Source organism: Coffea eugenioides, chromosome 10 (genome assembly GCF_003713205.1).
Source record: "Coffea eugenioides isolate CCC68of chromosome 10, Ceug_1.0, whole genome shotgun sequence".
Taxonomy (NCBI): domain Eukaryota; kingdom Viridiplantae; phylum Streptophyta; class Magnoliopsida; order Gentianales; family Rubiaceae; genus Coffea; species Coffea eugenioides.
In genome coordinates, this window is record NC_040044.1 from 5,425,412 (window position 1) to 5,440,297 (window position 14,886).

A 14,886-nucleotide genomic window follows, 5' to 3' on the forward strand; every position below is an offset into this window, starting at 1 on the left:
GTGTGTAGGGCTATGATATTGGAGTTTAGTCACAAAGGACGGTTTCTTCAAGCAGAGAAAATGTTGGGAGACAAACTTGCGGAAAAAAGTGTAATTATACATACTACAAATTAAAAAGCACGAACATGCATGACAAAGATGCGTGCCATCAGCCTTGTTGGGGGAAAAACTCACAGTGCGTTCTTAGAATAAACGCTTTACCCCTACAAATATGCGGCATGAGATTTGTCAATTTCAGGCATGAAACATGACATGCAGCTTTCTACCCGTGGTTTTCTTGGCTCCAAATCAAACATGACATAATTGCGTCAATGTGTTGCTATACGTGCAAAAGCATGCCTCATCCTTTAATTTTTGAATCAATCACTACTTTTGGTTGAATTCGACAACCACCCCACATCCAGGAAATGGGGCAAAAGAGAAAAAGAAAATTAAGGAGAAGACACCTTAGCAATGTTGATGTGTTGAAGATAAATTGAGCTCGGTTGCTGATGATTTGGAGTTGCAAAATGAGAATAAGCTTCAAGTAATTGTCGTGGCAGTCACAAGGAAGCACGCATATTGAGGGCCTTGAACCAAAGCCTCTTTGAATCACACTTAGATTTTACTCACACGAAAAACGTTGACCTTAACTTTTGCACAAATTGGCCTATGAAATCTTTCAAGCTGGACAGGACTCAAATGAAACGTCGATGCCAAAAAAAAAAAAATCTATACAAGTGCAGAAATTGTAAAAGATTGAGAGAAATAGACGGATTATTACAGACTATTATGTAAGCTTTCGCCACAACGAGACTTTAGAAACTGATAAGCACTTCACTCTTGGAAATACAAAACCGGCCTTGGGAGGATTGCCATCCACAAGAGAATGCTCGTAGATGTCTTTGCATTCCTGAACAACCTGGTGGCCGAATAAAATCTTGTTATTATATGCATAATAACTCGAGAGAGATTCAAGGTTCTCCCAGTGTCAGACAAATTAAGTGCTAATGCTAGCTCATTAAGACTGTCATTTTGACATCAGTAAATGTTGACTAACAATTACCAGTCGATTCTAAATTTCACCAGTAGCGCACTTTTTACTCATTGTGTATCAAGAATGTTTTCCTAGAATCTGTGATCATATTTACTTCAAATGCGCTAAAGAGTTTCAAATCCAAAGAGCATTCTTTAGATGCTTCAGCAAAGCATATCGGCAGTTTCCAAAAAATCCTGATTAAATGATTTCAAACTTACTATTCTCAAACCTACTACAGATGTAAATTTACCTCTTTGGCATCTTTACGCGGTATACCTTCTCGGAGTCCCACAATTTTCTCAACAACTTCAGGCTGTAGTACAGAATGGAGGTTAATAGTGGTGAAACAAATATAAAAATGGATATATGATGCACGCGTCTCACACCCAAAAAGTTAAGAAGCAAAAGTCACTGCTTAATAGGACTTACAGGACAATCAGGTTGATGGTCAAGAATATTGGTATAAACGAGAGTAAACGAATCTGGACTCTCAGATGAAGCAAGTTCTCTTAAGTCACCGAGTATTTTTATTCTGCCCTCAATTTTCTGTCCAAAAGGAAAGAGAATCCACATCAAGCTGTAATATTTAAATAATAGAGGAAGAAAAATGGGTCCAACTCCACGTACAGATGCAAAAATATATAGCTTAACTCTGCAATCCATTATAAGCACAAATGTTAAGAGGCCAACAAATGCAACAATGGATGGGGACAGTATGCACTATAATAATAATAATCAAATCACCTATATACAGGAATTTAATAAAAGTAATATTTTCACAAACAATAACTTGTCGTCCTCTGATAAGTCAATACAAAGACGCCAAGAATGTAAAGGTTTTGGAATCAAAAGGCAAGGGGAATCTAAAAATTATGGAAATATCAAGGGAGAATGACTTACAGAAACACTGATGTACTCTCGGAAAAAGTCCAGGATAACCTCCTCATCCAGCCTCATCCTTTCAATTGTTTCTTCCTTGATATAATTTTTCTATAGAACATATCCAGTAAAGAATATCAATTTCTTGAGAGAAAAAGTATCATCTCAAAGTACTTGCAATACAAAAAGAATCAGGACAAAATGGCAAATTGTGTAGCAATGAAACCTGGGTGAGAAGATGATCAACATAAACCACAACAGTTTCCTCCAGGCAAGCCTCAACGAATCTCCTGAATGATCTTTCTTCTATGTACCTTGTTAGACAAGAGCACACAAAATCATAGGACGCAACGTTGGTGCATGAACCGGAAAGCAGGTCATTCAAGAACTAAAAATTATATCAGCCCGGAATTTCAGAATTGCCAAACTTTGAGGATCTCAGAATGAATGAATTACTCAAGTTGATGACAACTTACATTTTCACATCTGTAAAATAATCACCAAATGTTGCAACTAGGTACTCAGTGACCTGTCCTTCCAACCAATCTGGGCTTTACAACAGCAGAGGTAAGCAGACCAAATAGAAACATGTCCGAAGGCAAACAAAAGTTCTTTGTTTATCTAATTAAAGGAATTAATAACAGTGAGATCACCTAAAAGAACTTCTGGGCAAAAATCTATACAAACGACCAACTTGCTTAGATGAACCAGAGCTCATATCCAGTTCACCCACACAATGCAAATTAATCGTTTAGGATATCTGCATGCAAGGTAACTATCAGCTTCATTAAGGATTAAACCATTTTACAAAACTGTCTTTAAATCATTTTGGTTAGATTTCCTTGGAATGACAAGCACTTTTACAGCTTTAGAGAGTTAAGGTGATTCTTTAATTGAAAAGACAAGTTGCCAAAGCCTTCTCCACAACCCCCTCCCCCCCCCCCACCCCAACCCCAAAAAAACAAGGCCCAATATGTCCTTGAAATCAGAAGCACTTTACTCATTTAGGGAGTTAATGTGAGTCTTCGGCGAAGAGACAAGTTGCTAAAATTTTTCCCAAAAAGAACGGGAACAATGTAGTGGATGCACAAAATTACATTTTCATTATATGCTATATCAAATCATACTAGCTTCACAATGCAATTCAACAAGAATTTTCCAACAATATGTACAATTTTCCAGTAACTTCATCCATCTGTTTTTACAGAAGTATTGCTGGATGTTCTCTTTCTCTCCGTCTAAACTGAGATGAATCTGCTCAAAATGCTGTCTTGATTCAACAAGATATGAAACGTATGACACAGGAATTATAAGGATGATAATGGGCTAGTAGTTCTAATGGCACTTTTCTATCAATAATCCACTACTTACTTGAAGTAGATAAATGATTACAACAAGACCGCTTAACAGATTATTTCTGAAAAGAAACATACTACAGATGTTAACCTACAAAATCTGAAGATATTGGAAGTGCTGGCTCTTTTTACACTAAAATTTGAACAAAAAAGGAAATACTGTCATTACCACAAAACAAAACCAAGTATAATTTCCGGAAACACAGACATAGAAGAACTTATTTACCAAAAACTGAATCTAAAAGAAGGGGTGTAGTGGTGTAATTTATTCACCTTTTTGATATAGCTTGACAAGTAACTCCAGCACTCCTGGATCTTCAAAAATGACGCTGACAGTTTGATGAACAGCTTCCTGGAATTAATAGAAGATTTAAGTAAACATGATCATTCAAGCACATGCACACAATTAATGGAGTCTTCACAGAAGAGCTGATTGAGTTGCAATCCGGAAGGAATAATGAGAACAAGCTAACATTATCACTCCCTTCTCCAAAAAATACAATTACTAGTAAAAGAATATTTTCAATTTTAAAGTTCTCCAAAAAGAGAAAACCTTTTCACAGAACTCAAAAAATGTACACAATGCATCAATATACACTATTAAATGCAAATATGATCGGTTAGGAGTGTAATAGGACATATGGTTAAAGGAAAACTAATTTATCAAAGAACAGAGATAGAAACTTTTTTTTTCTTTCAACTCTCACATACACGTGATACCCATCTTGTCAATATACACAGTGCATAGGGCTTAGTTGTATGCATCTAATAGAATGGCAATACATATTGCTTCAAAACTATAGACATGGATTTGGAACTTCATAAAAGAAAAAGGTAGGAGCATCAACATACTTTTGCAACCTCCAGAAAACCTTTGCATGTATCCTCAAAATTAACCTGCAAATGTGAGTAAGCACGCGTCAGAATACATGAATAATTATCATACTGTACATGTAGCATAACAAAAGTAGAGTGGGAGAAAAGCAAATGGCCAGTAAAGTCCATCTGCCAAAAAGAAAAAATGCAACAATATAAGAAATTTATAAGCATGAATATCTTCTGAGCTATGCCCGGCATACATTCTGTAGTCTCTAGTGAAGAAAGTAGCTCCTGATTGATGCACTTAGCTATCCTGATTAATTAAGGTTTTGTAACACAATAATACCTACCCTCTTTCACCCTCCCGACTGAAGCAAAGTTTTTTCTTTATGCTTGTTTTCTTTGCTCCCTTCTAAATCTTTGTGCCCCCCATTTCACTTGACTTTTCTACGCATTTCAATTTCCTTTATTCTCCCCCATTTAAACCATAGGCCCAATATATTGTGTTCACAGTTCTAGTTTACAAAATTAACTTTCCATCTTGAGCAATCTCTGTAAAACTTTACACACATATTCACATGTTTTCCAGAAGACATCATTAGAAATCTAATCAACTTTTTGTCATGCATCATGCAATACAAAACTACATATGCACTAATTTTTGGTGGAAGAATCTATAATTCATTAAAACAGGTAGTAACCAGAAGATAACTACTCTAAGGTACTAGAAACATGCAATCATCTCACTTTCTGTAGAATTAAATGGACGTGTACAAAGTTATAAGAGTTTAGGTTTCAGAATCATGTAGTCATCTACGTATTCATCATAAGGTCAAATTTGAAATATCCATCTCTTGATGCATGCACAAACAACTTTGATAATAATGATGGAGCAGAAAAACCCTCAGACCTAATGTAGTCAAGATCCAAGATCAATCCTAAATATGAAGAGAGCTTATTTCAGTATGATTCATAGCTAAGTGAAAGAAGAGCTCTGTGATTTGCTAATTACTCTTATTCCATTTGTTCTCATGAATCTTCCTATTTTTTATTTAAAATTTATTTCCTCAAAAAAGGAGTACTTCCTCACCTCACATCTCAAATCTATGTACTATAAACTTTCTGTCCATGGAAAATGATGTTGCTTTCTGACAACACATAACCTGACCTCACATTGTTTTGATTGTGTTCCACCCCAAGCTAACAACCTAAAATATGACAGTGAAAATATTGATGGGCTAAAATAGAATGTTATAGCAAATGAAAGCACTTTTTTGGGACAAGAAGTTGCACATAGATGCTTGTGGACAATGCATAGAAAACATATGCTACAATGATCTACCATGTAGAGCCCAGCATAATTAAAGAGGGGGAAGCAACAGTATTCCGAGGTAGGCAAACCTGCTCAGCATAATTTGGCGGAAGAGCTTCAATGGTGCTTGAACTCAGCTCCATGGCAAGATCATAGCAGCGAAGATTATTATTTATCTATCACATTCAGTTATATCCTTAGCAAACTAAAGTTGAAAAGTCATCATAATAAAAGATCAATTAGACTAAACGAAGTTTACAAAATTCACTTACCACTGCACAAAGAGGTTCTAGACCAATTTCAGAAGCAGGTTCCTCTAATCTCTGCCTTTCAGCTGCTTGAAAATCAATCATCACCTAAGGAGAAGAGATGACCAATTTAGCAGAAAATAAGAGAGAGAATGGGCAAACTGGTATAATGATTAATTAACAACATAGTGAGAAGGGAATATATATTAAGATAGGGACAAAACCAGATATAAATTAAGTAGTAGCATTTGTTCGACTATGCTGTATGAAAATGTAGATTGAATTTTCTGATGAACTTGGGCACACCACAGATCATGCAGAAGATAGGCTGGAGACTAGTAACAAATTTTCAAATGTTGTTGTAACTAGAAAATACTATAGAATCATACTGTGCACAAGTGTTAACAATGTATAAACTGTTTAGTGATATACAGCTAATCATGTTGTTCAGAAGTATCAACAACATAGGTACTATAAAAGAATACGTCCACTAGAAAGATGAGGCAAAAACAAGAAAATTTTCCAATCTTAGAGTTCTTGACAGCTTAAATGATCTAGCAACATAGATCCAACCTACTCTAGTAATTTGCTTTTAGGAAACAAGTAGTGGAGTGGGAATTAATATCAATAAATTGGAACATGTAAAATTGCTAGAAACAGATTCTGGCACAAAATGGGCACAGTGACAACGAAAATGCAGTTTCAATTCAGACCTTTCCCAGTTAACTGTATGAGTTGGCAGCAAATTCAAAAGGGATCTAAGCAGATAATGTTCATTGACACAGTAATTACTATAGCACAAACAAAAAAAATACTATAAATGTAAAGTACTTGAGGTGAAATTGGTTCGGTTATATCCTCAAATGAACAGCTCCTTTTGACATGATATGATTGACAAAACTATCTCAAACTCACCTGAATTATAGCCAAAGAGATTCTATACAACATGACATCAGTGCTATTCTCCCGAACTATTTGTACTTGCTCTCCAAGGATTCTAAATAAGTCAACAGCAGCTGGTGTATAAAGCTTTCCATCATCTGTTTTCTTAGGTGCTTGTACCTTGTCAGCCTCAAGTATATTCAAATACCATTTCTGCAGAACAAAGTTAAAAATGAAATTTGCAGTGCTGAATATATTTGTTAGAGGAGCAAAATGAAGAAATAGCAAAGCCAAGTAGACATCATATAGTTATTACCCTTGTGGTAGCTTGCATTCTTTCTACATATGCATTCATGAGGGGATCCATTGAGCCACTCTCGGAACAAACTTGAGCTAAGGACTCGTCCACACCAAGTCCAATTAAATTTTCTTGGTATTCAACTACCCAACCTGTAACCTAATTGAATATATTGAGAATTAATTTCTTTAAAAGAAAAAGAAAAACCAAATTACTAACTGATATGAGTAAAAGAGAGTGAAGATTAAACGCTTCCAATATATGCGCCATGTTTTTTTATCACCAAAAATACTCACAGGACTTACATAGTGTATATATAGAGAAAAGGAAAACCAAAGAGCAATTAGGCTGAATGGTTTTGCAGTCCTATTTGAAGTTATTTCTTTTTCACTCTTGACAAAACCCAAAATCCATTCTAGAATGTATTAAAATCTCTGACCTTCTCTTTCTGAGAGTTTTCTCTTTTAATTTATGAATTGACAGGAAAAGAAACACTAAAAAATCTAAACTTACCTTCTGACTATGACATTTCTTATAGACAAATTCTTGCAGATTTCAAATATACATTTAAAACAAATGATGAAACAGTTTCAGACATAATTTGTAAGTAAAAGATCTTCAAAATAACACCACTACTGGGGGATTTCAAATTCGTACTGAGAGAGGAATTTCAGAATCTGGGGAAACTCAGATATTAGGAAGTGGATGAAAAGGACATTAACATTTTAAGAATCCAGAAATCTGCAGTTCATCCTTAAAGATAACATATCAGAATAGGTTTTGATCTGTCATGTGTTATTTCTATTTTTCTAAATTTTAATCTAATATAAGATGGCTAGTCCTCTATTCTTTATTTTACCATCATATCTTCAAACCTGACCTATAACAAAGCACCAATTAAATCCAGAATATGAAGAAAATAGATACAGCAAAAGAACACATGATTTTATACATATCCAAGAGTGACAGCATTTGATCCCATATTTTTAATTTGGGAGCAGGTGATCCTCTTTAAGATGCCTTTAAATCCTCTAAGCAGCACAAGCGTGCCAAAGTATGGCAAAGAAAAATACTTTGGTAAACATCAAACGGAAATTCAACAATCTTTCTAAAAAGTGAAATGAGAAAGCAAAGCTTTACTTTTTTGACCGTTTGAAGTGCAGCCACCATCATATAAGAACAAACATCTTACATCAAACAGTGTATTGTTGGCTTCAATTCCACTTAAACTACTCCAAAACTGAGAAAGGACCAAAGACTAATGAACAGGTTTAACTGTCTTTCCTATTGAAATAGATGGCTCAAGATTAGAATCACTGAAATAAGGTGCAAGTACCTTTAAAATCTCAATGTTTGTCAGTTCATTAGCTTTGTCACTGAGCAGTCTCAACCACTGAATAAACCTCTCCGTATAAAGATTTACCATGAGCTGGAATATTTCATATCTGTAACCAAGGAAATTGTTATTACAAAACATTGGAGAAATGAAACAACAGCAATTAAACAGATGCAATTCATGGCATATGGTAACCCATTTGCAAAGCTAAAGAAAGAAACAAACTGCACAAAATCATCACCAAAGAAGACGACTCCCATGAAGTTGTGTTGCTTATTATGGTATCAACTAACAACCAGTCAAAATCAGGATATTGCATACAGTTCAGTAGAAAACGATCTTTTTGTCTGCTTATATATCTTTTCCTTAATTTGGTGTAAAGAATTATAGGTGCAACAATTTCCATTATGAGATTCACTGAAAATATACATTTGAGTAAATAATACCAGAGATTAATATTTTGGCATGCACGAATCATATAACTGGTAAGTGAGATGTCCAAAAACAGAAATTACCAGAATTCAGCATTTGAAAGGGGAGGGGAAAAAAGATAACTTAAGTAATCCAAGATTAAAAGCTTGAATTCAGCAAAGCAATGAAAAAGTGGGCTGAACGAAGGGCAATAAGCTGATTCAACTAATAAATATATCAGAAGAAATAACTGCTAGTAAAGTCAAAAGCTGCAACAAAAACAGAAAGCCAATTGAAGTGTATGTGATGCTGAGCAAACCTTGGGGGAAAGCAAGGAGCCACGTAGTCATATATATCTCCAAGCTCTTCACCAATCTGAAGAAAATAAAGCATCCAATTACTTGTTGGAGAAAGGCTTACCCAGAAGTCAAATAAAAAAAATAAAAAATAAACATGTAGCCTTTGAAAGATGAGGACAAATGAAGAGTTAAGAAGTACAGAACTGCAAAGATCAACAAAGACTATAACACTTAGAGTTGACAAGGATGGTAGATAAAAGGCGAGTCACTAAGAATATGAAAATGTATATGCTCATGTTAATATGTCATTTCTGCATGTCGCCAGTCAGTCAAAGATGCTGAGTAGTATATCAATCAAGAAATATCTAATAACAGCATGATACCATCTTCAATTCTTCCAGTTCTGCCCCTTAGAAAATTAAGAGTATTTTAACATCATATCAACAAAATTCATATTGTGAAATATAATATAAGAGGGCTTACTGTTTTAGCCTCCTCTATAGCTGCTTTTAAATCTTCCTGCATCATAAGTAAAATTGTGGGGTGAACCACTATGATAGGATATAGAACTAAAAGGAAATTAACACAAATTATAAAAGGAAGAGCCCCGTAAATTTGAATTTGTATGTTAAGGATCAAAATAATGTATCTGAAAGATGAACCTCAGCAAGCAGTTTGTTGAAACGTGCTTCCACTGACTTTCTTATTTGCTCATAGCATTTATCTTTGTAGCCTTTTCCCTGAACCTTCAATTTTTGCTGCATAATGTTTCTAGAAGAAGGCATTGTAGTGGTAGATTTCCTGCATGCCACAAGTGGTCACTAGAATTAACACATCAACAAAACATTTTTGTCAAATGGGGAACAGTATTTGAAAATTCATATCAGATTATGCGTATCATAATGCAAACATGAGCAAGTTTTAAAGAAAATCCACATTGTAAAACTATTCAAAAGGTACTTGGCAGTTCTCCGTGGATTAGCAATTGATGCCATTGCACCACCTCCCTCAGCCTCAGCTGCTTCTTCAGCAAGTTGCTGATCTAGAATCTCTTGCATTTCAACAACCCTGGGATGGCAGAACCAAATCATATCACCACTTCAATGAAGGGATGATGGGAACATAAAATACAGACATGTGCTGTCATTGAATAATTGTATAGAATATGAAAAGTTATGTGTCAGATTTGCAAGATCTCATACTATTCTGACAGTTTCATGTATTACTTTTCCAAAAGAAATGACAAGAATACATGATAAGTTACACATACCTCAAAGCACGAACAAGTGTTTGCGGGCTGCAAACAGGAGACTTGAAGTCACATAAGCATCAGAGAAATCACAAGACACTTAATTAATATTAGCTTGGACTGCAGATGACCACATTCACACACAAGAAGCTCTACAAACATGATATGGTAGAAACAACCAAATGTAACAAACAACCAAATTTACAGCCTACTAAACATATGCCAAAGATGATAGCTAATTAGTACCGTAACAAACGTCAGAACTATCATATCAAAATGAGAATTTCTTAGACCCTAGGGTGATTACTGCCATACCCTGAGTGCACCTTTAAATAAAAAATAAATGTACTCTTTTCATCACTCAAGAACAAATACAAAATGTAACTACCTCTTACATCTCTTTTTCACAAGTAAACTTAGCATTAGTCAACTACAGCTCTCATGCAGATTGTTTATGTACAATAATTTTACCTGGACCTGAATAACAAGACTAGAATAATATGCATAGTCTTATACTAAGCTTGTCAGTTATGAGAAGGGGAGTGAGGAGCAATTGAATGAGCCGAGCTGAACTTATGCACTTCAAAGCTAGGTTTCAATCCACATTGGCACTCCCAAGGTCAGCTGAAGCCAGGAAAGGTCTGGAAATATGCTCAAATTTGACTCAGTTACCAAAACTTAATACTCAATCTCGCTTAGACCTACTTAAATGCTACACAAGCCAACTTAATATTTGAGATCAAACATGTTATCAAAACTGTTGAAGTAGAGAGAAAAATTTAGCAGATCTTTTATATGCATCTAAGAGAGCAGAAAAGATAATTGCAGCACCAACCAAAAAATGCTCTAACTTATGCAGCCACCTCACTGAAAGCTAGCTAAATATTGTATAGTATCAGCAGTGACAACAAATTTATACACAACTAAGATATTTTAAATGAAAGATCCATACGTCATTTCATGCTTGACATCCGAGCATTTTAGGAATCTAATTTGGCAGCCTAAATACAATCTAAGCTTGAAATAAGGCAACAAATACCTCTCCTTAGCCAGTTGAAAGAAATTTGAAATATGACCCCATAGTGTCTTCTCAAATGTCTCCCATGTGTGATCGACATCTTCAAAATATTCTCTGTAAAGCGGCACACATTTAATGTCAAACAACAACTTCAGTAACTTGATCAAAAATTGTCCATAACCTCACTAAAGCATGTAAGATCTATTTACATTAGACTACTGGACAATGGTTTCCATTAACACCTGCTATAGGATACTTATTTATTCTGATACAATACCGGTCTCATCATTTCTCCAGGGACTAATTAAGGTAAATCCAAGTATTAGATAAGGCAAGTAAGATTTATTTACGTTGGATTTCTGAACATGGTTTTCATTAACATCTGCTATACAGTACTTATCCATTCTGATACAAGACCGGTCTCATTATAATTTCTCTAGGCACTAAATAAAGGCCAATCCAAGTATTAGATAAACCTTGGAGTAAAGCCAATGGTGAATCGTATATAGTCAAAGCTTTACTGGATTTCAAACTTCAGAAAAGAGTCCTTTTACATATTTGTACAAGGAAACTATGCCAACAATTGTTCTCACTAATTACAGTGGAATTGGCTATATTGCTAACTCAAGCACTCTGGACCTAAAATCTTTAAATTAAGAGACTATACAGCTGAAAAAGAGATAAAGCTGCATGGTACGCGTGAAAAGAATTTGCAACATCTGCGAGAAAACCCTAGCTAACACATGGAATTTAGGACAAGCATAAGCACCCTAGTGAGCTGCATTATAAGATCCTGACCTTAATCTACCAACCTCTTCCTTATGAGATTCTGCAGCTGCTAATGCAAATCTTCGTTTTCCGTCCAGAGCAGTTAATCTCTACATGCAATAAGGGGATGACATTAGCAACAAAAAGTTAGATTATGATTAGGTCATTCAAATAAAAAGGAAATGAAATCATGTAATACAAGAAGAGCTCACCTCGTAAGAGTTTATAAGTTCCATATCATCACTCAAAGAATCCCTAGCTTCAGAGGCCTCAACAGAAATTGACATCATTCCCTCCACATCCTATAACAGAATGAGAAATTAGATGCAAGGAAAGTCCTAGGAAAATATTGTATGGACTGTACTTTAGTAACTGCAGATGCCTCAAAACATCTAATGAAAATTTCAAGCAATTCACAACTATGTAGTTGATCCATAAAGGCTTAAAGTAAAAAAGTCAGAGGATAAAGTGCCTATGCACCTTCAGAGTTGTATTTAAGTTATTCCTTGCATTACTGAGGAGCTTTATCTGATCATGATTTTCTATCAACGTTTGGCATTCCTGACATAACCTGATCCACAAGCAAAGCTCTTAGGAAAACCGAGACCGTAGCACATCATTTCTTTAAAGCCAGTTTCTGCACCAATACTAGACTAGGATCCACTAATACAAATATGGAATAATTGCATTAACCAAATATTATACAAGTCCCATACTTCTCAATGGAAACAAAGTTCTCCCTCAGCTCGTTTATTGTCTTTTGAGATAATGAAAGTGATTCTAGACCACCTTGCGCCTGTTCAACCTGCATAATAGTAGAATATATTGCAGCAAAATGCATTAGGTATAAACTTTGGGATCAGAGTTCTCTGTCTCTATAAGCTTGTCATAAGTCAAGAACATAGAATAAAGGCTTAATAATAATTAGTATATAAACAAAAATATAAGTAGCAATGTACCTGTTCAACCACCATCGTACTGAGTTGTGCATCGTTTGCCTGAAATGGAGGAGAATTTAGAAGCTGAGAGCACAATCTAAAGAACTTTTCCAGCTTGTCTTTTCAATCTCTTCCAAGTAAGGAAAATTGATCAAAATATCAAAAATCACCAAATCCACATAAGGAATTACTGATCTTGCAGAAATAGCCACACAGAACTAGCCATGCAGAAATTTCAAGTATACATGAGTGTAAATCTTCAAGCTCTGACCAACTGATAGATCAATAGCTAAAAGCATGTATTCTCTTCATCTGTTCGGTTAATTGAGGAAACTCAGAAATGAAACAGACATTGAAAATCTTGAAATCAGATTATCCCAAGCAAAAATGATCAAAACTCACATTTTCCAAGAAATAGAAACAGTATAATGTTCTTTGGCTTTAACACATGTAGCGAAAGCCCCAAAGACACGTCAACTTAAAATCTCAACTAAAATCCTTAATAACTCATAAGCTCACATTATGAGCACAAGGGAGAGGTGCAGCGTGCAGTTAAGACTCACAAGTTTACAAGGTCCAGGGCTCATTAATAAATACATAAAATCAAAGAAAACATCTACCAAGAACTACACAAGCAGGTATACAGCTGGTTTGCTCAAGTCTTCTGATAGATGGCACAATAATATTATCCAAATATAATGTTTATGACAAGAAGACCCATATAAAATATCACCAGTGTTCTGACAATGGCAACTCGTTCATCTGATAGGTAGTTATCAAGTCAATTTGTCTGAGGAATTATTGTCGGATAAAACACAGGGACAAGGAGAGTATATGGATGGAGAAACTCAGGTGCTTATATTTGCTAAAGATGATACTACCTAATGGCATCTCACAAGTTCCAACTACAGAGCAACAGGGGTAAGTCATCTATATTTGCAGATTATGTGAGAATTAGTTGGTCTGTAACACGATATCCACAGGGTAATTGAGGTTAACAGACTTTGTGCCTAGAGAGCCTTTTTCATAATTTCATCCCTTCTCAACCAAAGGCACAAATCAGGTGCAATTTCACTCTTTACGGTCCAAAAAAAAAAGTTAAAAAAATAAAAATAAAATAAAATGGGGAAAACTATATAATGTTACTGAAGCACTCTGAATTCTTCAAAAGAAGAAGTCCATTGGCTACAAAACTTCACTATAACACATTTCATTCAGCTACAATACAATGCAGACGTGCAAGTGCCAAGCTTAAGCATTCTATCAATTAAATAGAAAAATTTTCGAGCCCCCAAGATGCTCAGGTATAACACTTCTCTCTTCTTATCAGCATAAGATAGATACCGATCTTATGAGCAAACTAACTCAAAATGAGATAAGCACTCATACTAATGGGCATAAACCAGACGATTAGTTGTTCAGAATCCAGGGCTTTCTCAGATAATTTTCGCTTTCATACTGATGGGCTTTTCGCTTTTTCTCAGATAATTTTCGAGTAATTATTCAAATATCAAGTGCCACTTAAAACAGAGAATTCTACATGCTTGTCAGCTCAATCTAATTATTAACGTATCAACCAGCTGAGAACCTAGCCAAACATGATCTTCTTTTCGTTATTTAACAAAAAATGCTCCATTCGACAGATATTCTTCCTTTTGACTGTTTCCACAAAATTATGTAGAGCGAATAAGAAAATTTCGTAAACAGCAGAAGAAATGAACTAAAGTGACCAATTTTTTCTCTTTTTTCCTTGAATTTCATACCTGTTGACGAGCAATGTAATCGGCTTTAATGGAAGAAATTGACTGTAGAAGCTCCGGCAACGGCAAGAGCTTCGCCACCTCCCTAACCGCCGCCTCTTTCGCCTCCACGCCGAGATCTTCAACCATCATCTTTTCTCTCTCTAGCTAGCTGATGCACAACTGTTCTGTCTACGCGTATAACATACAGCAAATCGATCAAATGCGAAATTTACATGAAATTTCCTTGGAAATTATCTAAGCTGGATGAATGAAATCCAACGAATTTTGATTTTTCTGGTTTTTAATAGTGTAGT

At 35.2% G+C, this 14,886-nt stretch overlaps 1 protein-coding gene across 1 annotated transcript; it reads right to left on the bottom strand.

The window, feature by feature from the left end:
• Positions 1 to 561: 561 nt before the first annotated feature.
• On the bottom strand, positions 562 to 14,861 carry LOC113750208 (exocyst complex component SEC6). The gene is made up of 25 exons (XM_027294185.1): positions 14,594 to 14,861; positions 12,852 to 12,890; positions 12,609 to 12,697; positions 12,373 to 12,463; positions 12,105 to 12,194; positions 11,923 to 12,002; positions 11,146 to 11,238; positions 10,128 to 10,154; positions 9,818 to 9,925; positions 9,520 to 9,658; positions 9,341 to 9,376; positions 8,878 to 8,933; positions 8,148 to 8,256; positions 6,830 to 6,970; positions 6,547 to 6,726; positions 5,656 to 5,739; positions 5,473 to 5,559; positions 4,105 to 4,149; positions 3,526 to 3,604; positions 2,374 to 2,443; positions 2,124 to 2,211; positions 1,919 to 2,008; positions 1,448 to 1,564; positions 1,269 to 1,331; positions 562 to 901 (listed from the first exon to the last, which is right to left on the bottom strand). The coding sequence occupies exons 1-25, from the start codon at positions 14,720 to 14,722 to the stop codon at positions 770 to 772; spliced, it is 2,262 nt and encodes a 753-aa protein (XP_027149986.1). The 5' UTR covers positions 14,723 to 14,861; the 3' UTR covers positions 562 to 769.
• Between the last annotated feature and the right edge of the window lie 25 nt (positions 14,862 to 14,886).